The sequence below is a fragment of the Urocitellus parryii genome, chromosome 11 (assembly GCF_045843805.1).
Source record: "Urocitellus parryii isolate mUroPar1 chromosome 11, mUroPar1.hap1, whole genome shotgun sequence".
NCBI classification, from domain to species: domain Eukaryota; kingdom Metazoa; phylum Chordata; class Mammalia; order Rodentia; family Sciuridae; genus Urocitellus; species Urocitellus parryii.
Genome location: NC_135541.1, coordinates 31,163,153 through 31,189,336, shown reverse-complemented (window position 1 = coordinate 31,189,336; position 26,184 = coordinate 31,163,153). Strand labels below are relative to the sequence as shown.

At 40.6% G+C, this 26,184-nt stretch overlaps 1 protein-coding gene across 5 annotated transcripts in view; it reads left to right on the top strand.

Moving 5' to 3' along the window:
• Positions 1-9,067, top strand: part of Stil (STIL centriolar assembly protein) — a 51,444-nt gene extending 42,377 nt beyond the window's left edge. For 3 of the 5 annotated variants that reach the window (XM_026410676.1, XM_026410674.1, XM_026410678.1), the window contains 3 exons: positions 1,249-1,459; positions 2,717-2,967; positions 8,278-9,067. In XM_026410676.1, the coding sequence (XP_026266461.1) occupies positions 1,249-1,459; positions 2,717-2,967; positions 8,278-9,067 (1,252 nt within the window). The remainder of the gene's footprint in view (positions 1-1,248; positions 1,460-2,716; positions 2,968-8,277) is intronic. The other 2 variants (XM_026410677.1, XM_026410675.1) reach the window with 1 other exon arrangement.
• The last annotated feature ends 17,117 nt before the right edge of the window (positions 9,068-26,184 follow it).

The following is a 26,184-nucleotide window of genomic DNA, read 5'->3' as shown; positions in this document are numbered from 1 at the left end:
CACTTGCCTTACAGACATGAGGCCCTGGGTTTGATCTTCAGCACCACATAAAAATAAATAAATAAAAATAAAGATAATGTGTCCATCTACAACTTAAAAAAAATGTTAAAAAGAAAAAAGATGATGCACTTTAAACTATGCCTGGACTAATAATAATGCTGCTTCTACTAGCTAACATTGTTGCTTTCCTCCATTTTCTATAATCCACAGATTACTGTTCTAATAAGAATATACTACTTCCGGCTGGGGTTGTGGCTCAGCAGTAGAGCACCTGCCTAGCACATGAGAGACCCTGGGTTTGATCCTCAGCACCACATAAAAATAAATAAATTAAATAAAGATATTGTGTCCAACTACAACTAAAAAATAAATATTAAAAAATAAAAAATAGGGCTGAGTTTGTGGCTCAGTGACAGAGCACTTGCCTGGCATTTGTGAGGTACTGAGTTTGATCCTCAGCACTACATATAAATAAGTAAAAAATAAAGGGTACATCAACAACTAAAAAATATTTTTTAATAATAACAATAATAATAATAAACAGAAATATACTACTACTTTCCCTAGTTACTTAAAATGTTTCATATTTTTTACTTTGAAAGTATGAATTATTACTGTATAAAATTGGAAAAAAATACACAAAAGCATAAAGAAAAGAAATACCATCAGCTATATGACTATCAATGGCAACTTATGAACTTTCATTTGACAAGGATCTTGACAATTATTTTAAAACTCAAAGTGAGCAAATTATATATTTTAAATTTTATTGCATCAGGTTTAGAAGAAATTAACAGGTTGTTTTCCAACTTTCAAAGAAAGTTGTCTGAAATCATTACACATAACATAACTTTAAAAGGTGTTATTGGACAAGCCAGGCACATCAGTATATACATGTAACCTCAGCTACTCAGGAAACTGAGGCAGGAGGATTGTAAGTTCAAGGCTAGCCCCAGCAACTTAGCAAGACTTTGTTTCAAAATAGCAAATAAAAAGGTGATGTAGATTAGTGGTAGAGTGCCCTTGGGTTCAATACCCAGTACTACCAAAAAAAAGAAAAGCTATTATTTTCCAGTTTATATGTAGCTTATCAATATGGTTTATTTATATATTCCACCAGCTGAAAATACAAACCAGATGCTGCTTGAGTCTTACCCTTTTCTTCCAAAGTTACTACATTTCAAATATACAGTTAAAGGTACTTTGATACTGAGATACTAACATTTACTTAAATGTCCTATCATGCAGCTCTTCTTCAGATGTGAGAAAAGAACCCGATGTGCCGATATTCTTTCCAAATGCCTTGCTGGCAGAGAGCATGAGCATGTGCTTACAGACCGGGCCAACAGAGGGTGCCAATACCAATACTGAAACGTCTGAGAAACCAAAAATTGAGCAAGTAATGCAACCTTTGTCTCATCAGCCATCAGATAACCAGAACATCTACCAGGATTTATTGGTAAGAACATGGGGAGCATTTCATCTTTTGTGAGATGGTTTTTTAATACAAGTAATATTAGTTAAACTTTCCCTAGATTTAAACTAATAGGGAATTTGAAATAAAAATATTTTTACCTAATGAACAGTATATCATGTATTTCTTTTAGCTTTTTATAAATTATGATAACTTAAATGTAAATATGCCAGTTATCAGATACTCAGCAAAAAAAAAGCTTATTTTTTAAATGTAAGTGTAAGTATTGATATTGTGCTAAATTCATACTAAAGTTAGTAACAACAACAACTAAAAGGCAAAGAGTTTGTAAAAAGCTTGAAAATTGAAAAGTTAGTGGAATATTTATGGTAATACTTATTGACTTCAGGTAAGCAGATGTTTATTCAATTTTTAGCTTAGTCTAAGAAAGGGGATTAAGAAAAGTGGATATATAAAGATGATTACGAGAACATAGGAGAAATAATAATACAAGAACACAAGCAACCACTCTATGACAAGTTGAAAAGTGGTGTAAAGCAAAAGGAGCACAGAATCAGTAGGGATAGCTTTAGTTGGAGTACCTCATTTTCTTAGAAAACTTAGAACATGAACTGGGACTTAAGATGACCCTGCCTATTACTTAGATCCAAAATTTTTGATCTAGGAACATTTGATTTCTCTATTTGTAATTGACAGCTAATTAAACATACTTCACTAGGACTCCATGTATTCATCAGTGAACACATATTTTTTATTTGCCTGCTAGGTCCTAGATTGGTGTTAACCCTGTATGCTCAGAGAATGAAATATGCTTTAATGCCAGGAATGCAGAGATAGTATCACAGGGCATTTTCATTTTTAGAAAGTGAAAAAAAAAAAGTAATTCTGAAAATAACATAAAAGTCTAATTTACAACCCTAAACATATTACTATTTTGTAAATGAAAGCATGGTTTAAAACTTGTTTATACAGAATTTATTATAGATCCTTAAAAACACTTGGAATATTACTCAATATATTTTTAAAATGTTGGTTTAAAAAATGAATATTTTGTTTTTTAAACAGAACAACTCTTCTCTTTCCTGTACGGACTGACAAATAATGAAGGTGGACTTCTTTTGTAAAAACCCCCTAATACTTTCAGATATACTAGATATTTTATAGAATTTGATAAGATAATGTAAATTTGCCTTCCCCTGGTCTTCCTTATGGTATTATTTAGGATCTTATCCTAAGATTGTTAATAGTAATTTTTAAATATGTAATTTTTCTTTTTATCAGGGTCAAGTGAACCATCTATTAAGTAACTCCTCCAAAGAAACTGAACAGTCATCTACTAAAGCAGTACTTATCAGCCATGAATGTACCAGAACCCAAAATGTTTACCATACAAAGAAAAAAAAACACAGTTCAGGACTGGTGGACAAAGATTGTGTTCTGAATGCAACTCTTAAGCAACTAAGAAGCCTGGGAGTAAAAATTGATTCTCCCACTAAAGTGAAGAAAAATTCACATAAAGTGGATCAGGCCAGGTAACCTTTTAAAATTTGTTCTAAAAGATGAATAAATTTTAGGTATATTGTAGCAGTCTCATGGGAGAAGATATAAATTTGTACCTTAATTGATTCATCATTTGTTCAGGGCCAGCTTACCTAGACTGAATGAGATCATCTTTATATTTTAGGTTTTTTTCATTTTTAGTAGGAGAGGTTACATACATAACATATAACATCTGTTATATACATATATGAGAGATATGTATATACTTTGGAGAAGAGAAATGAGATTTATTGACAGAGTTCTTCTGGAGGTGGCAAGGCGATACGCTAGCTAGTAGATGTATGGTTACATAGTTGTGTCATCTAAAAAGCAAAAACATTCCTTTTTCTAGAAGTGTGTCCAACTTATATACCCTGTTCAGATCCCTTTTTATTAAAAATAACCTCAGAATTGGGCATGGTGTTATATGCCTGTAATCCTAGTGACTTGGGTGACTCAAGCAGGAGAATCACAAGTTTAAGACCAGTCTCAGCAATTTAGTGAGGACTTAAGCAACTTTGCAAGATCCTATCTCAAAATAAAAAAAAATTTTAAAAAGGGCTTGGGGATGTTGCTCAGCACATTCAGTCCCTGGTACCCCAAAAAATGAAATAAAATAATACCTGGAAAGTTTTATTGTTAAGGCTAATATGTTTTCTGTTAATTATTTTTTGTTTTTAAAAATCTAATAAAATTTCCTGGTTTAAAAAATAAATAATATGGAAAAATATAAGGTAGAATACAAAAAAACCCTGCCCCCCAAATTTCTCAATCTGTCTCCTTTAGATTGCTTCTCTTAACCATTTCTTTTGTATTCTTCTAGAAATATTTTACATGTTAAAGTATATATATATATATATATATATATATATATATATATATGATAGGGTTTGTGATTTAATTTTTTTAAATTAACATTATTATATCTTTGATATAGTTCTTTCTCATGCATTTTAACAGCTGCATCATTTTCTATTGTACTCATTTACTATATCCAACCCCAGTCCTCTATTGATGGACTTTTTATCCAGATCTCTATTTGTTATTTTAGACAATGCTATGTGAACATCATCTACAGGTAATCATATAGTATCTTTGTTTTTTTGGTTTTTTTTGGGTTTTTTGCAGTGCTAGAAATTGAACCCAGTGACTTACCTAGGTAAGCACTATATCACTAAACTGCATCTCTAACCCCAGTGCAAGTATCTTTGTAAGATAAATTCCTAGGTAGGTAGGCAGGATCAAAGGGTTATATGCATTTGAAGTTTTAGTAGATATTTTTAGGCAATGTATTTTTTAACAGCAGCTATCCTATTTTTTTAAAATATTTTTTGTACTTGTACACAATAACTTTATTTATTTATTTATTTATTTATATGTGGTGCTGAGGATTGAACCCAGGGCCTTGCATGTGCAAGGTGAGCACTCTACCACTGAGCCATAACCCTAGCCCCAGCCATCCTATTTTAATGTCTTCGGTGTCTTGATTTTTTTTTTGATCTGGGAGTTAAACCCAGGGGCACCTTACCACCACTACACTATATCCCTTTCCCTTTCCTTTCCCTTTTTATTTTGAGACAGGATTTCACTAAATTGCTTAAGGCCTTGTTGAGTTCCTGAGGCTGGACTTGAACTTGCAATCCTCCTGCCTCGGTATCCCAAGTCACTGAGATTAGGCATGTACCACCACATGGGGCTTGATTTGTTTTTTAAATACCTCAAATGAAATGGAAAGTATAGCCTTTTTTGTATATCAGTGTGAGGTAGTCAGATTGTTTTTTTTTCTTTTTCTTTTTTTTTGAAGAGAGAGTGAGAGAGAATTTTAATATTTATTTTTTAGTTTTCAGAGGACACAACATCTTTGTTTGTATGTGGTGCTGAGGATCGAACCCGGGCCGCACGCATGCCAGGCAAGCATGCTACCACTTGAGCCCCATCCCCAGCCCTGTCAGATTGTTTTAATCAAGATTGTTCTCCTAATTTAAATTACAATGTGTATTATAAATTTACTATGAAAATAATTTATGTTTATGATTAAACTTTTAGAAAGTGAAAAAGTGTTCTCTGAACTAATAACTTTGCAAAGAAAATCAACTTTTTAGGAAACAGTTGGCTGTTTTATTATATATAGTTTTGTTTATTTTTCTTAACAGAAAACAGGCATTTCCGTTTAGTATTACAAGCAATACCCATTTTTAATTCAATTATCTATGTGTAAGTTAAAATTTCATAGATATGCTAGCTAGTAGATGTATAGTTTCATAGTTATGTCATCTGAAAAGCAAAAACATTCCTTTTTTTTGGAGTGTGTCCAACTGACTTTTTTTTTTTAAATGGGCCTCTCAATTTAATAGGATTTTTTATACCTTTATTTATTTATTTTTATGTGGTGCTGAGGATTGAACCCAATGCCTCACATGCTATGTGAGCACTGTACCACTGAGCCACAACCCAGCCCCCATAGACAGGTTTTTAGTTTCTAAAATTCTAATTAGATTTGTAAATTTACTTGCTCAAGGAAATGGAAACAAATGTGAAAAAATTAAATTCTCACTGGGCATGGTGTAATATGCCTGTAATCTCTGCTACCTCGAAGGCTGAGGCAGGAGGATCATATGTTCAAGGCTTACAAAGGCAACTTAGCAAGATCCTGTATCAAAATAAAATTTAAAAGACTGAGAGTGTAATTAAACGGTAGAGTGCTTCCCTGGTTCTGAGTTCAACCTCTAATACTGGAAAAAAGAAAATTCAATTTTCAGTTCAAAACAATAAATTAAATTAAGTGTCTCTATAAAGGAATCCGTTGGCAAACATTTTATAGCAACATTTAGCTATATCTTCATATGAAAAGTTTAAAAATTTTATAGTATAAACTATTGTATAAAATATTGTAGAATTTTGAACATAGTTTGACATTTGTTCCTGCTAAGTAATATAAACTTATTTTGGAAATGGAAAATTTAGAAGAGTAGACCAAAAAAAAAAATTCTCATATTTTTACCAACCAAACTCAACTATTAAAATTTTGCTTGTATATCTCCTTTCAGTCTTTTTTCTTTAATAATTTTAACAACTCTTAATTGAGTGGTAGACTGTTTGTCTTGAATTTAGTTTTTTAATATACTCTCCTCCTATCACTCCCTACCACATTCTAACTTATCCACCATTGTTACTTGCAGGTATATTTAAAATTAGACCAATTTTTTTTCTAAATATTTTAACATTTTGAATTAGAAGGTTGTATTTCCTTTTATCAAATTATTTACATAAGTATCTATAGACATTACACTTAAATATAATATGTATATGTTTTCTGATTTAAAATGCAAAATGTTTATTATTTTGAGGAATTAGGCAAAGAAAGTAGACTTATATTCACATTTTCACAAAGACATATTCACAAAGCATTTTCATGAAAAAATAATGCCTAAATAAATTGGTAGCATCTCTTCCATTTTATAAAATAGCCTCTGAAGCATTAAGTACCCAGAAGGTTGAGGGAGAATTCCAGGCTAGTTATAAAGATCAACATTAGGGCTGGGGTTGTGGCTTAGCAGTAGAGTGCTTGCTTAGCACGTGCGAGGCCCTGGGTTCAATACTCAGCACCACATAAAGATAAATAAAATAAAGATACTGTGTCTAACTTACAACTAAAAAAATACACACACACACACACACACACACACATTTTTAAAGAATAAAAAATAAAGATTAACATTATTGAGCACTATTCATTGTTTGGTGATGACACCACTGACTTGGGGGAGTATTAATGATTGGAAGTAGCTTCTTTGAAATTTCAGGTGCATATAAGAATGAAAGTACTTGATCATTATTTGGTTTTTGCTGGACTGTATATTTAAATAGTGGCTGGCACATGTAAAACAGCTGGATTTCTTTGTGGGATGACATGGAAAGTCATAGTATGTTCTTTGACCAGAAGTTAATATTTATCACAACAAACAGTGCATGAAGGACTCTCTTATAGCAAAATGCAAACTGCTGAACCCAGTGTAGTGAATCAGTTATTACAGAGCCCCAGAGAGTATGGCAGACATGAGTTTCATTCTCAACTTGCCACTTACTAACTTCAGCTTTTGGGGAAAAGATATGAAGGAAAGGGCAAATCAGTTAATACCAACAAAAGTTAGTTTTAGATTATATAATAAATATTTATGGGGTTGGGACTGTGGCTCAGCGGTAGCACACGTGCCTGGCATGTGAAGCACTGGATTTGATTCTCAGCACCACGTATAAATTAATAAAATAAAGATCTATCAACAACTAAGAAAAAAATTTTTTAAAAAAGTTTTTGTGTGGGGCTAGGGATGTGGCTCAAGCGGTAGCACGCTCGCCTGGCATGCGTGCGGCCCGGGTTCGATCCTCAGCACCACATACCAACAAAGATGTTGTGTCCGTTGAGAACTAAAAAATAAATATTAAAAAAAAAAAAAGTTTACGTGTGTATTTGTAAGGCTCTATCCAGAGACCAATTGATGATTTTATTTATTGCAAATGGAAATCTCTTCTACTATGAGCAATTTAATTTTCTGAGCTACTTACCAAAGCTTGTACTGTCAAATCATCAGATGTGTTTTGTGATTCATTTTACTTGTACATTTTACTTTACATTGAATATTAGCTGTTTAGGGTTAATGGTTGAAAATTAAATGACAGCAATATTGAATAACTTTTACATTTAGAGCCTTGTATTTGTTCTTAAAACCATGACTGATGTACATATATAAGAAAATCAGAGATTGAGGATGTAGCTCAGTGGTAGAGCAATTAATTGTCTGGTGTGCCCAAGGCCCTGGGTTTGATCTTTGGCACCAGAGTAAGTGAACAAACAAATAAACAAATTTAGGAAAATCAATTTGGGGCTGGGGATGTGGCTCAAGCGGTAGCGCGCTCACCTGGCATGCGTGCAGCCCGGGTTTGATCCTCAGCACCACATACAAAGATGTTGTGTCTGCCGAAAACTAAAAAATAAATATTAAAATTCTCTCTCTCTCTCTCTCTCTCTCTCTCTCTCTCTCTCTCTCTCTCTCTCTCTTAAAAAAAAAAAAAGAAAATCAATTTGTATTCCACTTTCAGTCTGTAAATCATGAATTTTACTTTCTAGGTTATCGTATTTATCCCTTGAATGGGCAGATAGGTCACGGAAACTTAAATGTCCGAGTAGTCAGATAAAAAGCACCATGCACTTAAAGCTGAAATCTTTTGTTACTTTCATAGACAGGAACGCATTTAGATGAAACTCTATTACTCAAAATGATGACTTATTATTTTGTGTCTTTCAGTGTGTTGGCATGCATCAGCCCAGAAGCAGTGATCTCTGGATTAAACTACATGTCTTTTGCTAATGTTGGCGTGAGTGGTTTAAGCCCCACTGGTGTGGATTTGAGCATGGAGGCAAATGCTATAGCACTGAAATATTTAAATGAAAATCAGCTGTCACAACTGTCTCTCACTAGATCAAACCAAAATAATTGTGATTCATCTTTTAGCCTTCTACATATTAATACAGACAAAAACACAGTGGGACTTAGCTTAATTTCACCAAGCAACATGTCATTTGCAACCAAAAAATACTTGAAGAGATATGGACTCATACAAAGCAGTGATAATAGTGGAGATGAAGAGGATCCTCCCACCTCTGCAGATAGTATGAGTAACCATTCATTGAATCAGACCCCTACTTCCATACCTGCACAAGTTGGTCATCAGAAAGAACCTTTGAGGAATACCTATGAAACAACTAATTGCTATAACTGTGAATCTATGGACACTAACACAGATGTACCAGTATTGAGAAATATCACAAATGAAGTTGTGCAGCCTAAAGTAACTCAGCAGTTGAAGGAAAACCCAGCTTTCTTATTAAAGAACCTCAGGCCTGGTCCTGCAGTGAACCTCCGGCCTGCAAAAGCCGAGTTTACTCAACATCCTGAGAAAGAAAATGAAAGGGATGTCCCAATTTTTCCTGAAAGTTTACAACCTTCTGAAACTTTAAAGCAAATGAATAGCATGAACTCAGTAGGTACTTTTTTAGATGTAAAACGTCTCAGACAGTTGCCAAAATTATTTTAAACCTTTAACTCTTTCTTTTCTGATACAAGAACTGGTGTCTTCTGAAGGTACTTAGAGAAGCCAGAGCCTTTGGGTAGTTTTGGATTCCTAATCACTGTAGGAGTCAATCTCTTTCTTGGTAACAGCTGATTACAAAGAGCTGAACAAATGACTTGATTGTCTGTGAGATAACTGGCTAATGAGGAGGCCAGATTCTTATTCAGCATCACTGAAACCTTTTAAAAAAGAAAAAACTCCTAATAGTTATTTCAACAAATTTAGATAAATAGATGCTCTTCAACTCTCTCAACTGCTGTTTTATGTTGTGTGTTTTAAAAAGTCCATTTTCCTAGCATGTTGCATTTAGGCATCTACCCAGTAGCAGTAAAAAACCATAAACTTACCCTGACCCTGGCTGAATTAGCAAAATCAGCCCTTCTTGAGTTTAAGGGGAAAGTTACTTTTTAAAATATTTTAAGATATTTCATATAAGGTGTGTATTTCCTCTTAAGTATATTAGTTAAACTCTGCAAGTAAAACTTGAGATCTGGTGGGTTGATGTTCAACATACAGCATTAGCTATTATTAAATAAGAAAATTATTGGGTATGAGTATGTTTTATAAACTTTGTGATTTTTTTCAACTGTCTTAATATTTTTAAATACAACAATAAAAATGTCTAAATTGACTGTTTTCCTTTGTCTTCTGCTATAGTTTTTCCTTTCCCACTTTTTTTTTTCAACTCCTGCAAGATACAAAAATTATACAGAGGCCAAATGCACACATGCAATCCAAGTGACTTCGGGGCTGAGGTGGGATGATCACAAGTTCTAGGTCAGCTTCAGCAATTCAGTGAGACCCTGTCTCAAATTTTTTAAAAAATTAGTCAAGTCATGCTGGATTCAATCCCTAGTATAAATAAATAAATAAAAATCACAGAATTCAGGAATACCCTTTACCTAGTGTCCCCCATGATAACATCTTACAGAATCATAGTAAACTATCAAAACCAAGAAATTGACAGTTGGTTCATTATTAATAAATAAACCACAGACCTTTTGAATCTCCTTTTTTTGTGTGGGGTAGGGGGCTGGTAATCAAACTCAGGACTTCAAGCATGCTAAGCATGTGTTCTGCTGAACTATACCCCCAGCCCACAAATTTTCATATGTACTCATTTAATATTTATAAAATTTTATCACTCAGATTCACACAACTATCTCTACCCTTTTGAAACATACTCTACCTCCAGCCCTTATCCTTCATCTGTTTTACTAGAATTTTATAATTTTAAGAATGTCCTATAAACAGAATCATACAGTGTATAACATTTTGAAATTAGCTGTTTTCACTCAGCATAATGTCTTGAGATCCATCCAAGTGTTATCAGTAATTATTGCCAACTTCCACCTGTTTAAAAATTAAGTTTTAAATTGTTATTTCTGAATATAAATGAAAAAGCCCTCATTCATTTCATAGATAATAAACCTTACTGAAGTTAAGATGTGATTGCTTTATATTAAAGTTTGATATGTAAACTGAAAGAAATAGACTTTGGATCTCTAAATTTCCAATCCAACTAAATCCAGGGATGCTCTACTACTGAGCTACATGCCTAGCCCTTTTATTTTGAGACAGGGTCTTGCTGAATTGCTGAGCTGGCCTCTAACTTGCAATGCTCTTATCCCGGCCTTCCAAGGCACTGGAATTTCAGATGTATGCCACCATGCCTGGCCAACTCTGGCTTTCTGGGACAATAGCATGGTAAAACAAAGTTTGCAAGCCCATATATAGTAACATGGTAATTCCCCACTGGAACCAGGGACTAGTTAGTGGGTCTTTCTCTACATTGTTGTTTTTACAACAATTCATAAAAGGTAATGTCTTTCCCTTTGGTTTCATGTGCATCATTCAGAGCTTTAATCATTTGAATAGTAGCAAAAAAAATCCACTTGCATGTTTCTTTGGAGTAAATTTAAGTAATGTCACTTTCAGATATGCTTTGTTTTAACTTTAGCACTCATCCAAGAAGTGAGTGTGGGTACCATTTGTTTTGCACACTATTGAAAAAACAGAGTGTTACTGAATTAACTGACAGCCTTATCATTTGTCTTACCTTTATTTCTGGGAACCCTGTAATTTTTATACTATATAAGAAGCTCTCTCTGTACAACAAAAACTGAGCCTGAGACTTAGGCAAAATTCAATTTGATCACTTATTACCACATCTAACTTAAGACCTCTGATAAAATATTTAAGCAGTTTTGGAGACTGAATTTAGACTGCAGATTAATTCAACAAAACACATCTTTTATTGTACATGCCAAGAAAAGAGATGATCAAAAAAGGCTACTCTAAGAAGAGTGTTTGCTATGGAAAGTTAACTGCTGTGATGGTCTTTAGGTATCTTTGGAAAACTCATCAGTACTGGGAAAATTGGATTAAAAATTGAGGTATTCTTCTCAAGTGATATTTCTCTGCATTTCTTGCTGAGGGCCATTGCCAAGTGGGAATGACGCATCGAAATTTCCTTGCCAGCGTACCCCATGTTAAATGGACTTGCCTTGGAAATCCGCTGTGACATTGCATGTGTGTTTGAGAAAGGTGACCCTGCTCAAGGACCAGGGTGGATCCAGGTTTAGGGAGTATCCTGCAGGTTTTGGGAAGTATCTCGCTCTTTGGGTTTAGGGCGTTCCCGGTTTAAGACAAATTTAAGGCATTCCCGGTTTAAGACAATCTGGGTTTAGGGAAGTTCCAGGTTTAAGGATATTGCTGCTGGGAATAGGGTGTTCCTGCTGCCTGAGTTCCCGTTGAGTTCTCGTGGAATTCAGAAAGTATTTGGGACGTGAATTGTGCGGGCAGAACTTGGATTTCCCCAGAACGTGTGTGTAGAGACCGGTGTGAGTTCGGGAATAAAGAATTGCTGTTTGAATCTACAAGGTGTGTGGTGGCTCGTGATTCTGTGCCCAGCCAAACTTCGGCAATTTCTGTCATCCAGTCCTGCAGCATCATAAGGTACATGAGTGCTTCTTCAAATGAAATAGGAAAATGATTGAGCTTCTCTTACCCAACATCTGAGAAATAAACCCATTAGTCTGGTTTTTGGCCAGCTGTCAACCTACCCCTTCCCCACTTCAGATGTCCCTCACTCTACTGGTCAATTGAAATCAACAATACTCCATGTTAATGTGCTCTTCCTTCCCTTGCCCTGTGCTAAGCCCCCACATAAGTGAATATAAACATTAGATAAGCCTTGTGAAGGCTCTGGAGCCTGGGGAAAGTTGCAAAAGTTATGAGAGTGTAGAATAAAAAGCCAATTGTGTGATATTTTAAGAAGCCTCAACAGAGTAATTGTGACAGCTTCCATCTTTTTAGAGGTTTATATGTGCTCACAAGGGCACTGTGCAGATCATTCCATGTGCAGTAGTTAGTTTAAGCTTCCTTGCTGACCACAGCTGGTAACATCTCCTTAAGGATAAGGGAATACCCAAGGGGAAAGAACTTACCCAAGTAGGTTGACTCAAGCTCATGTATAACTCCAGAACCCAAGAGTCTCTGAAGCCCCAAGTATTCAGGAAGAACTTCCTGCAAGAAATGGATCTGGAGCTGAATGAATGATTTCAAATACTATAGCCAGTGCTATTTTTCATTCCTGCACAGTCCTATAAACTGCCTCACATTCTTTTCCTTCAGCAAGGAGCCTCTTGCCCTATAACCTCAAGCACAAAACTAGTTATTTACTTCTATACCCTGAAGGAGGTAACTGCAGCTCTTTTAATGATCAAGGGTTCACTTAAATGACTATAGTGGAAAGTTAATACTGAGTCTGTACCATGAGGGCTCCTGGAAATTAGAGGAACAAAATCTGTTCTTTGCTCTTGTTTTCAAGTCATGGCTCACATGGGTAGAACTTTCCATAGCCTCCCAAATTAACTAAGAGGTCTTTACCTGTAATATAAATTTCACGGTAACATCTCGCATTTGCACTTTTCCAAGTGCTATCCCACATATTTTCTCATATAAGCCTAACAACAAAAACCCTACTGAAATATGTATGGCAGGCATAATTAACTCCTCTTTACAGATGATGAAACTGATACAATGTATAAACTGGGCCTAAGTCAGACAGTTGGAGTTAACCAGGCCGCCCACCTACTGTTCATCCACAGCTTTTAGCCCAATAGCAGCCACTCCCTCCATCTTTCCTCTCCATTCTGGCACCTTCCTTATACCTCAGTAATATCACATTGATCTTGCTGGGCACTGAGCTAAATGCTGAGCAAGACAACCTTACCTTCTGCTACTGAACTTAATGAGGGAGAAGCATGCAAACACTAGCAATAGTCAGATAAGTACTTGAAATAAAACTGCATAAAATGGAAGACTATGGTAAGAGAAATGAGGAAAGTTATTTTGAGAATGTTCTGCAAAGATGGTGACTTTTTTTTTTTTAACAGAATCAGGAACAATAGGAAAAGGGGGAAGAATGGATATTTGTGATAGAGGGAGAAGGCTTGTGCAAAAGCATGGAGATGTGAATAGCTATAAGTGCTGGAGGAGGGGGCTTTGGACAGGGAGCCAATGATAGGAAAGAAAAAATACAAGTAAAAAAAAATAGCATTACCCTAGATTAAGTAGAGAGAAGGGAGGGGAGGGGAGGGGAGGGGTTGGGGAGATACGAAGGATAGTAGAATGAAATAGACATTATTATTACTGTGTGTATATATGTGAATGCATGACCAATGTGATTCTGCAACCTGTATACTCAGAAAAATGAGAAATTATATCCCATCTGACTCAAATGTATGATATGTCAAGGTCATTGTGTACTGTCATGTGTAACTAATTAAAACAAATTTTAAAAAAAAGAAAACTCATGGACATTTCATCTCAAGATACCCCTTACTTTTTATATTTATGGAGGCTGTAGGCAACTATTATCAACTCTTTTTCTTTACAAAGTTTTTGGTAAAATAGGAAAAAAAATAAAAAATAAAAAATAGGATATAAATAAAGAAAATATAATAAAATGATAAAGGAAAAATAAAAAGGGGTTTCATTGTAAAAAAAAAAGAAAAAAGAAAAAAAAAAAGAAAAAGGAAAAAGAAAAAAGAAAGATCACCAAATTAGGAGTCAGCAAAAACTGAGTTCCTATCATCACTGTCATCCAAACTCAGACACTGGGCAAATCATGGGCTTTAGTTTTCCAGTTGTTGAAATTAAGTGTTACCACTGTGACCCCTGACATGCTGTGACTGCATGAAATGATGGTTCCAGAAATAGGGTTGAACAGTAGTTTTAAAGACCAGAGAAAGGAAAGTCTTGCTACCAGAGAGAGAAAGCTTTGTAGGTAGGCCCCGAGAAAGATCTTGAAGGAGTTCTACAAGCAGAGGTGAGGAAAGGATTTTCCTACTTTTTAAATTATGTTTAACATACTTCACAATTGAAAAGGAAAAAGGGACTTCTGTTCTCTCTACTGAGAGACTGAGCAATCATTTCTGTTTGAAGGGATACTGGCATGGCTTTCTCCAGTTCTGAATTATACCTTCCCTGTTTTTAAGGAGCTCAAGTCTGAGTGAAAAGAAAAGAAAAGAAAAAATCATAAAACATACCCCCCCCCCAAAAGGTGCTTTAGTGTTTGGAGGCATGGGGGATGCTCCCTATCTCTTCCTCCCCACTTTTGTAACCGGAACTGTCTGGGTCACAAAGAACATCCTCAGAGGAAATCCTGTTTTCCCACTTCCTGGTGGGGCTGAACTCCAGGAAAAGGATGGATTTGGGGAGGGCTCTGTGTCCTGCTTCTTCATGGGAGGTCTGGGGCCTCCAGGGCAAGGGGCATTAGTTGAAAACATAACAGAAAAGATGATATCAGGTATTCAGAGGACCTCAGAAGACCACTTGGCCCTCGTGGTACATGTGAGGACACAGGCCAAAGGAGAGAAGGGACTTGCTCCAGTGCACAGAGCTGGGACTTCACTCAGGACTCCAGCCAGCCTCCCAGAGCGCACTATTGCCTGCCATGGAATTCGAGTCAGCAAATTAGAAATGGAGCAATAAAACCCAGGCCCTCTCTGATCCCTGTACATACCACAGGAAAGGAAAGTCAGTCCACACATACCTACGCAGTCAGTTCCCAGCCTTCCTGCCTTGATCAGTATTGTTTCTTTGGCCTCCAAACTCTCCACAGGTTCAAAGCTCTTCAAAGCCCAGCTTAAATGCTCCCTCCCCAACTCCTGCATTGATTTCTCATCTGGAGCAAACCCTCTGGAATCTTCATGTGGAAGAAATATTTTTCTTCTTTGAAACTCCATAACCCAGGCTGGGGTTGTGGCTCAGCCTAACATGTAGAGCGCTCACCTAACATGCTCCAGGCTCTGAGTTCGATCCTCAACACCACATAAAAATAAATAAACAAAATAAAGGTATTGTTTCTAACAAAAAAATAAATATTAAAAAAAAGAAAGAAACTCCATAACCCTTTCTCCAGTCCTCTTCTTGAAGAATTCAATACAACCAGATTGTACGTTACTTACGTGTACCCAGGACTGGAAACTACAAGGGCAGGAACCATGCACAGTCACAATCCCTTTATCCAAAAGCAACATGAAAAAGGTCTGCTTCACTCTCCTGCTATGCTAGGGGCCTTGCACTAGACTCTGGGGAGCACAATGAAGAATGAAAAGACACCATTACACTCTGCCTTTACAGGTGTGCATTTAGTGCTCACTCCTATATGTGCAGAATTATATTCATCTATCACTGAGCAGAGTCCTACTCAGTACCTCATTCAGACTTCACAGCCCTCCAAGGTACACAAGCATTCAGCTTCACATGCAGATATAGAAGTGCACAAAATTACAGAGAACTGGGACAAAAGCAGGCGAAAAGACCTGCAACAAGTAAAAACGCCCTGGCTTAGGACAGTGGAATGAAGTTGAGATTGAGGGGAAGATGATGAAATTATTTTTAGAGGCCAGAAACTGCTCGCTAGGGGGCCCATTCTGTTTGCTTGCTGCATTGTGGATCCTAAGGAAAATACTATTTCATATATTCTCTCATCTAATTAGCATAACAACTCAATGTTATGATAATAAGTTACACACAACGGCTCTATGAGGTAGATATTATTATTGTTCCTGGTTTTATAGGGTAGAAAATAGAAGCAGGGATATTAAGTAAATTGCCCCAAGGTCCCACAGCCAATATAAGAAGCCAGGATTCAAGCCCAGTCGTCTGGCTCCAGAGCCCATGCTCGTCACCTCAGCAGCAGGTCAGGATTATTCCTGGGATGCAATAGAGTCTCAGGTACGAAGGTGATTCCTACCCCTGCCCCCACCGCTAGGTCACACAGGTAAAGTAAGTGGTCAAGTCAGAAGGTGAACTCGGGACTGTTGTTGAACTTCAGAGCCCATGTGGGCTGCTTCTCCTTTTTCTCCTTCTCCTTCTCATGGGTAGGGCAGAGAGACAGCTGAGGTAGGCATGTGCTTGGGTTCCATAAAGCCCGTGTCCTGCCTTGATAGGTGACATCAGGTCTTGGCCTTGGATGGAAGGCAGGGTGTACCACAGCTGAGTGGCTTCTGATGAGTGCTCCAGACCCCTAACCAGGCTCTGTAACTCTACCGGCCCTGCTTGCCATCCCCTTCCTGCCCAGCCCAGAGACTATCAGTGGAGATAGAATCTACCTCTCACCTCCAGGGAAGGGCTGCCCCAGCAAGGGCTGCTGCTCCACAGCGCCTGTAATCATGGAACCATTGATCTCTCCTCCCAGGCCATACAGGATGCACTTTCACACTTCTCTGTGGCTGGTTCTAGGACCCAGAGGGCTAGCTAGTTCCAATCAAAAGCCCAGGTTCTTACCTAGTGGTTTACCTCTCTCTCTCAGACAGAGATGTCCCTCCAATGTCTTCAACATACATCTGTGGTGTTCCTACTGCATCTGGGAATATGCTGGGTCAAAGTCAAACCATAGACATGGTCCCTTTCTGGGAGGGTTTTGGCACATAAGGCAAACACTCAAGTGTGGGGCAGCACCATGTTGTGGGGATGCTTAAGGGATACAGGAGTTTCTGCTCTGCCCCAAATACAAGGGCAACCAAACCCCTTGGCTCTCTCTGTTCCTGGAGCTTCACTTGGTCTTCACTCCTCTCCCTCCTGCCACCCAGTTCAGCTAGGCCCTATTCCCCCAAGACTCTGGGGAAGCAAGATAATGATGAGACTAACCTGGGAGAAAAAAAAAAGTCCATCCATGTGCCACCAGAGGCCTGAGTGCATGATGCAATTACATTCAATTCATTTTGATTCTCCTAGGCCTGTAGTGGGCTCCGAGTCCTCCCACATCCCCAGTAGGCAGCATGGGGCTCAGCACTGCTGCTCAAAATGTGTTTGTTTAAAAAGGACCAGTAAGCAGGGGCTGTGTCCACTGAGCAAATGAGGAAACCAAGTTCTAGAGAGGATAAGTGACTGTCCTCCCTCTCAGGTTTTAGGATCAAAGTTGGAAAAAAACCTCAGATTTGTTAACCTAGCACAGGGCATGCATTCCAAGGCAGGGAGCACAGATATTCATCTCTGATATCCAGGCACAGAGGATATTTTCTGGCACAAACTAGATCCTTAGTAAATGTGGAATAAAATGAATGGGTGAAGCTGGGTATGGTAAGCTGAGTACGCTTACCCCTAGTCTACACTCTCACCTCACCTACCAAGAGCCCCTTCATACAGCTGTTGAGCCTCAGCCTCACTGAGCTTCTCGCAGTCTCCACACGGGCCCTCCACTCCCACCACTGGACTTTTGCACTTGCTATATTTTTCTTTCCTACTATCTCCTCTTGCTATTCACAGTCTAAGGCAAATGATACCAGTTTCACAAAATCTTGTCTGCTCCTCCCCTCCGAAAATACACAGACACACACAGACACAGACGCACACACTACCTCTCTTAGACTCCAAAGCACTCTGCACATCCTTCTTTAGTAGAACAAATATTAAGCTGTACTGTGATTCTTTGCCTGTGCCTTTGTCTCCTCCATCTTGCTATCCCTAGGCCTGAATACAATGGGGCTTGGGATTGGGGGTGGGAGCAGAGGTTTATAATAAAAATTAATAACTTCTACATATTAAATGTTGCTGGGCACTGTGCTGAGCTCTTTGTATGTGTCTCATAATCTTTCCAACAACCCTGTGTTTTTTTTTTAACCCCTATTTTAGATATGAGGAAACTGAGACAGAGAAATTGTTTGGCGGGGGAGCGGTACTGGTGCTCCTCATGCTTTCTTCAACCATGTTATGAGGCTTTGTCCTACACAGCAGGTCCTGGGCTGCACACCCAGGACCTGGGCCATGTGGAAGAGAGGCTATTTGCTCTCTCTTTTCCCAGTGACCCATAGCTACCTGGCAGAGTCCTCTTGGCCCAATGCCTGTGAGTCTCCTTAAAGATGCTTTGGAAAATCTGCCCCCACCCTTTCTATCCTCGCTTTCATTTCCCGTTCTCCCCCACCCCACAGAGCCGATGACCAGCTGAGAGAAAGGTGACAAGGAGACCTGAAGGCTTGTTTCCGCAGGGTGCCTCTCTGAACTGGAGTTCTCCCTGAGAGCCTGAACAGAAGGCAGAAAGGAAGAGAGAGGCAAAGATGAGAGATTACAGACAGAGACAGAGAGGCAGGGCCAGGGGCAGGAAAGAGGAGAAGATTCAGCACCAGAGAGAACTCGTTCAAGCTTAAGATAGAGACAGCAGAGATGAGAGGCAGAGGGAAGAGATGATAAGAGATAAAAGGGTCCCCCACCTCATCCCTGTGACAGATAGGGAAACTGAGGGTCAGAGGAAGAAGGGACTCTACTTCCTGGAGGAAGTCCCTGTCACTCTTCTGAATACCTTCAGTTCAGTTCCTTTCTTATTCCCAGCTCCTACCTCATGTCTGTGTGCCTGGCTCTGAGCAGCACGAGTAGACGGAAGGGGCAGATTCAGGGCATGTGAATCAAGGGGGAGAGAGAGAAAGAAAGAGAGGGAGGATGGGAGAGAAAGGTGTCAATGCAGGCTAGGGCAGGGCAGGCTGATCAGGGAAGTTTTCCTGGAGGAGGTGGGATTGGAGCAAGGCTACAAAGAAGGTTTGTAGGCAACTTTATTGAGACATGATGTATATATATATATATATATTTCACTCATTTTAATGTTCAGTTTGCTGAGTTTTTTTTTTTTTTTTAATGTGGTGCTAAGGATTGAACCCAGGGCCTTGCTCATGCTAGGCGAGCGTTCTACCGCCGAGCCACAACCCCAGCCCCAAGTTTGCTGAGTTTTGACAAATATATATACTGCATAATCACCATCACAATCAAGATAGAATATTTCCTTTACCCAGAAAGTTCCCTTATGTCTCTTTGAAATCAATCCCCTCCACCATTGCCCCTGATCTGAACTCTGCCATTATAGATTCACTTTGCCTTTTCTAGAGTTTCATATAAATGGAGTCAGACACTCTATATAATGACTTCTTTCACGGAACATAATGTTTTTGAGGTCATTCTGTATTTTTGAATGTATCAGTAATTTGTTTCATTTTTACTTCTGAGTAGTATTGCATGAATGTACCACAATTTGTTTATCCATTTACATGTTGATAAACGTTTGAAGTATCTCTAGGTTTTTGGTATTATGAATAGAGCTTCTGTGACAATTTATGTCCAAGTGTCCTTGTGGACACACATTTCTTAATCTTCTCAATAAGCGTATATATGAACTCTATGTATGTAAGGAACTACCAGAGTTCTCCAAGGCAGTTGAAAGATTTTTGCATTCCCTTCAACAGTGCACATGAGAATTCCAGTTGATCTATATCCTCCTCAATTCTTGAAATTGTCTGTCATTTAAATATTACCATTATATCCAGGCATGATGGCACATACATATAATCCCAGCAATTTAAGAGGCTGATGCAGGAGGTTTACAAGTTTGAGGCCAGCCTCAGCAACTTAGCAAGACCCTGTCTCAAAGCAAAACCAAAAAAAGCTAGGGATGTAGCTCAGTGGCAGAACACCCTGGCTTCAATCCTTAGGATTAAAAAACAACAACAACAAAACAAAACAAAAACCCTCAACCATTTTAATGGGTGTGTCATGATAGCTCATTGTGGTTTTAACAATTTGCATTTCTCTAATGTAAGTCTGAGCATCTTTTCATGAAATTTTTGGCTGTTTGTCTTTCTTTAAGGATCACAGGGTCTTCAGCCAGAATCTATCACAATACTATACAAAGAGTTCAAGATTTTGAAGTAGTTCACCCAAAGTAACAAACACTTCCTAATAGCCAACAGGAGTCAAGGAAATATTGGCCAAGCAGGCTTGGGTGTATACCAACTTAGTGACTCTAGGTAACATGAGTCTGTTTCTTTATCTTCAAAGGGGGATCATACCAGCAGCCCTGAGTCCAGAATTCCAAGTGTGAGAGCCATCTCTATGCTTCCAAAGCCCAGCAGGATCTGTGCAGGATCAGATAACAAAAGTAGAGCAGAATAGGGGCTCACCAGGTACAGTCCCCTTCAGGGCTCATGGGTTCCTTTCACTGTCTTGATGTGTACATATGGGCCACAGCCCCACCTTGGTGACCATTAACAAGTATTTGTGAGCTAGAGAGTTAATGGCTGCGCACATGTTTTGTGACTCTCTTCGCAGCTGCGAGGAAAACCATTGGCGCACAGCTGTCTTGAGTTCTCTGTTCCTGAGGACAGACAAGTTGAAGTGGTATTCCTTTCACAAGGATGCAGCTTTGGTCTTCTGGACACTTCTGGAAGAAGCATGGGCTGGAGAAAGGGAAAGAGCTCTGAAACATCAGAAAGCGTAGTGCCGTCTTTCTTTTTCTTTGGAGCAAGGGGATACTGGGGATTGAATTCAGGGGCACTCGACCACTGAGCCACATCCCAAGCCCTATTTTGCATTTTATTCAGAGACTGTGTCTCACTGAGTTGCTTGCTGGCTTTGAACTCATGATCTTCTTGCCTTAGCCTCCTGAGATGCTTGGATTATAGGCATGCACTACCTTGCCTGGCACATATTGCTTTCTTCACATCCTCAATTACCTTACTTTAGCCTTTGTTACACATGGGGTTGTACACTAGAGCAGTGTTTCTCAAATTTTGTGTGCATCAGGGTTCACCTGGAATGCTGGTTAAAAGCAGATTGCTAGCCAAGCACAGTGGCACATGCCTGTAATCCCAGTGATTTTGGAGGCTGAGGCAGGAGGATTACAAGTTCAAAGCCAGGCACAGCAACTTAGTGAGGCTCTATGCAGTTTAGTGAGATCCTGTCTCGAAATTAAAGTGTAGGGGGGCTGGGGATGTGAATCAGTGGTTAAGTCCCTGGGTTCAATCCCTGGTACTAAACAAACAAACAAACAAAAATTGGATTGCTGGCTTCTTTCTCATAGTCTCTGATTTAATAGGCCTGGAGTGGGTCCATGAACTGACTTTTCTAACAAGATACAGAGCATTCTGACTGTCCTCCTTGAGAATCAGGAATTAAAATAAGGTCTTTCCATCCCTGAAACTTCTGGTGGCCCGGCTGGGATTTGGAAGTAGAAAGATGACTCTCATGCTTGGAATTTTGGGTTCAGGCCTGCTAACTGGTAGGGTAAGGGTACTTTCTAGGTAAGAGAACAAAAATGAAGAGAACAGTCACATGCAAGTGAAAGGAGGAAATAATGACATCTCCTTAGATTGAAGTTTTCACCATTAACAATAATCCTTATAAACCCCAGAATGCTGTGTGGACAATTATCACCTCCCTCTACAGACAAGGAAAGTGAAACTCAGATTAACTTGCTTTGAATCCTACAGCTGGCCAGTGGGGAGAAGGACAGAAGCTCAGGTGGGCCTACCTATTGGATTGCTGCCTTGGAAGCACAGTGGCTGAAGCAAGACTAACCTAGATATGAATTCTCCTCCACTACTTACTAGCTGGGCATTCTCTGCAAGATGCTCAACCTCTCTGTGCTACTACAAAATGGAGGTCCTAGGAGTCCCCAACTCATTGGGTTGCTGTCAGGATTAACTGAATTGAAACTCTGATGTGCTTAGGAGCAGTACCTGGCACATAGAAAGGCAATGTAAAATTTTGGTTTATTTAACCTTGTCGGCCATCAGACTGCACACACTGAGAGGAGAAAGTTCAGAGTCCAGTAGTACTCAGTGACAGGGTAGGCAGAAACACTTGAAAAACTATAAGAGCCTCGGGTGGAGGGAGCCTTGGCTTCATCGGTGGTGAGGGAATGGCCTCATTTAGAAGCCTAATTAAGCTGCTCTGCCCGCTGGGTCTTAACTCCAGGGCCAGACTCCAGACTTACCAGTGTGGGTCCCAAACCTCTCTCCCCACCCAGGCGCTCCGGGTTTCCTGCCCGTCTGAGGCCCCTGAGTGGGGCGGGTGGAGGAGGGGTGGCATTTCCTGGCCAGGCCGAGGGCCGCGTCACCCTCTCATGGACGCTCGGACAACTAGCTGACCGACAGGCACCAGATGCTATTTCGGGCGGCGCCTGGCTAAGCGCTCAGTTTCCGTTTTTCCACCCACTGTCGGAAACTGGGGAGGGGAGGGGTGTAGACGTCACGAGCCCCCAGCCCCAGGCAGCCCCAGGTGGGGGCTTGGGGACTTGGTCAGGGACAGCTGGCAGTCTGCTAGAGGAGAACGCGTTTGTGTGGAGGAGGGGGATGGCGAACGCCCGCTCCCAGCCCTGGAGACAGACGCCTGGACACACCCTCTGCGGTAGGGTGGACGAGCCTTTCCACCTGTCCCCACTTCTTCAAGAGGCTCTTCAATGTGTAGGGCAGGGTTCTTTCATGCCCTGTAAAATAACCCGACAGTCGACAGTCGGCAGGTGCCTCAAAGGCATCTACACTCAGGGAGTTCAAAACAAAAAGCAGAATCCCACCCCCTGCTCTCTGGTCTCCAGAACCCTCCCCCCATCTCAAGGAGGACTCACCTATCTCCAATATGACAGCCACATTCCTGGATTCCTCCCTCCTTCTTGCCTGCCAGACCCAATTCCTTCAAACCCTGTTTTAATTCCTACATAAATGCCATCTTCTGCCATCGCATAGAACAAGCTCTAATTCTCCCTCCCCAGACCACTTACAGGGCCCCAGAACTGGTCTTCCAGAATCCTTCCCATCCTAACTCCACACTGCAGCCAAACAGTCTTCTAGAAAAGCATATGTGATCCTATATAGGACACTGGACACCGGACAAAAGGTTCCAAACAATCCTTAAATTGTCCATAGGCTTGCTCCATTCCTATTGAATTCTTTTCTGTTCCTTTCATGAACTTATGGTCCTTTTGCTTCAGCCCTTGGTCCAGGCCTCATTTTCTTAGGGAAGCAGTCCCCAGCTGGATTCTCCAATATGGGATTGGCAAATCTCTTTTTGCAGGGGCTTGCATACATGAAATGCATACATGAAATGACTTACCCAGGAGTCCCATAGCCCAAGAGTGACAGATCTGGGTTTCTAACTCATAATTACATGGATCTCACTCTTTCTATTAAGTGTCACAGCCAAGGAAAGGTGTGTGTGTGTGTGTGTGTGTGTGTGTGTGTGTGTGTATCACAGATCACAGGTGGCCTTCCACTGTGGGGTTCTGTGAAAGTTACCTGTACCCACACAGTAGCTGACTTTCATCAGAGAGCACAGGAAGAGGAGACAGGCTGCACTGAAGTAACAGCACCTTCTCAGGGAGTCATCCACATGACCTTGGAGGGACCAGAACTCAGAGAGGGGTACAATTTGGGATCAGTCCTTGACTGGAACTCAACCTATGACTGGACAGATGAGGAGCTTTTCCCAGTTCTCACACTCCAAAAAGAGCCCAAACTGGAGACAGAAGAGAGACAAGCAGCCTGGCACGATGAGAAAAATTGTGACTGGGAGTTGGACAATGAGCTTGATTGCTGGCTTTTCTTCTGGGTCACTAAGTTTGGGCCAATTTACATCTCTTTTTGCCTTATTTTTCTTCTCCATGATGGTATCCAGATCTCCTATGCAAGTGCATACCATGTTTTCATGGGCTGTGGGTTGGTTAAATACATAGACTATCACCCACCACTGCCACCTTTTAAAGGTCATTGTATTTATTCTCACAACTTTGTGAGGCAGAAGTTATCTCCCTGTTTTAGGGAGGAAGAAAATGAGGTTTGGAGCTAAATGGCTAAAATTTGAGCCTGTACTCCTTCCACTCCGACATGAAAGAATAAATTCATATATTCTCCATAGGTTGAGCCCCAGTTACCCAGTTGGCACTGTACTCCACTTCCTGCTGTACATTATAGATCTTGTCTGGAGTACTAGACCACTGAGCCACATTCCCAGCCCTATTTTGTATTTTATTTAGAGACAGGGTCTCACTGAGTTGCTTAGTGCCTGCTGTTGCTGAGGCTGGCTTTGATCCTCCTGCCTCAGCCTCTGGAACTGCTGGGATTACAGGCATGCGACACCATGCCCAGCCCAAACTAAGTTCTTAACGCCCCATTTTAGCTGAGACTCCGGGGCCAAATTTCCTTCAAACCCAGGCTCCACCACTCACTAGAAATGTAACATTGGGAAACATTATATTTTACTCTGTGCCTCAGTTTCCTCATCTGTAAACTGAGAATAACAAAAGCACCCATTCCTCAGGACTGGTTATGAAAATTAAAAATATTTGTAGAGTACTTAGTACTTAGGTTAAAGTGTTTGTTAAAAATATTATGGGGGAGTGTTGATTGTGGGCACTGGGCTAAGCCTGAAATCAAGCAGAATGAATATTTTAATCCCCTATTGACTTCAATCACTCCAACCCTCTTAGAGCCCCCTTGGGTTTGTGCTACTGGCTCCATTTTAGAGCAGAAAGTGGTGGAAGGCCAGAGAGGAGTTGGGGGGCTTTCTGAGATAAGAGGAACTGTCCACTGAAATCCGGGTGACTAGGACACTGGAGAAAGAATGAAGGAAGGAAGAAGAGTCGGAAGGTGATGGTTTTGGGATGTCTTTGGTGGTCTTCAGAGGCACAGAGTGTTGGGATGAGAGTCGCCAAAGAAAGGTATCTGGAAGGCCGAAGGAATGAGTGAGGTTGTAGGGAGCCAGGATTCGTGAGAGGTCCCCGGGATGAGAAATGGGGCTGAACCCGCCCGGTCGTAGACAGCGCGCTCAGTTCTCTCGGTGGCGCATTCCGGAGCCGGTCCCAGCGCCGCGCAACCAGTCCCCACTCCCTCCGGTGAAATTGCCAAATTAAAATGAATCATTTGGCCCATAATGGCCGAGGCGCTTATCGGGGGCGGGCGGACCCGCGGCAGTGCCTTATCTCCGCGGCGCACACGGCCCCGGCGCGCCTCGGCCCATGCTAACGAGGCCTGGAACGTGAGCGGGATTAGAGCGCGGTGGGGCAGGAGCCGGGCGCGGGCGGGCGGGGGAGCGGACTGCGGAGGGGCCGGGCCTCCATAGCCAAGGAGCAGGCCTCAAAATGGCCACACGCGTCCCCCCGTACGGAAAAACGTGAGCATTCTGGCCTTTTTGTTGGGGAGAAGCGACCTCCCGCCTCCCACGGAATTCCTCGTCAGTTTCCTCCCTCGCTCCCCACACCCGCAGAAGATGCCTGCGCTCCCTTTCCTTCGGTTTCTTTAGACGGGGGGCATTTTCCACGGACACCCCCGCCCTCGCCGTCCCCCTCCCGCCTCGGAGACTCTCTTCCTTCCTTCCCCTTTTTCCTTACGCAATATACAGAAATGCGCGAGGCGGTGGTTGGTTTTCATTTCTTCTTCGTGGTTGTGTGCATGCGGTGGGATTGTGAGAGTGCGTGTGTGTGAGCTGTGGGCGATGTTGGCTGTTTCCGAATGTGGTCTTTTGGGCGATAGGTTGCGTGTCCCCGTGCAATGGTGCCTGCACTGTTTGGGTGTGTAGATTTGGAACCCTGGGAGACCCTACTGCCGTTTATTCGTTGTGTGTGTAATTACGCCCGTTTCCTTTCTCAACTGGAGTCGGGTTCTGCATGTTGGGTTTGTGTGGTCTTGGCGATTGTGTTTGGGTGGCTTCGTTGTTAGGTCGCGCCTGTGTGATCCTGTGTCGGGTTGTGTGTCCGTGAGTGACTGTGTTTAACCGATTTCGTTGTGTCATGTTGGGAAGCGTGCGGGTCTGAC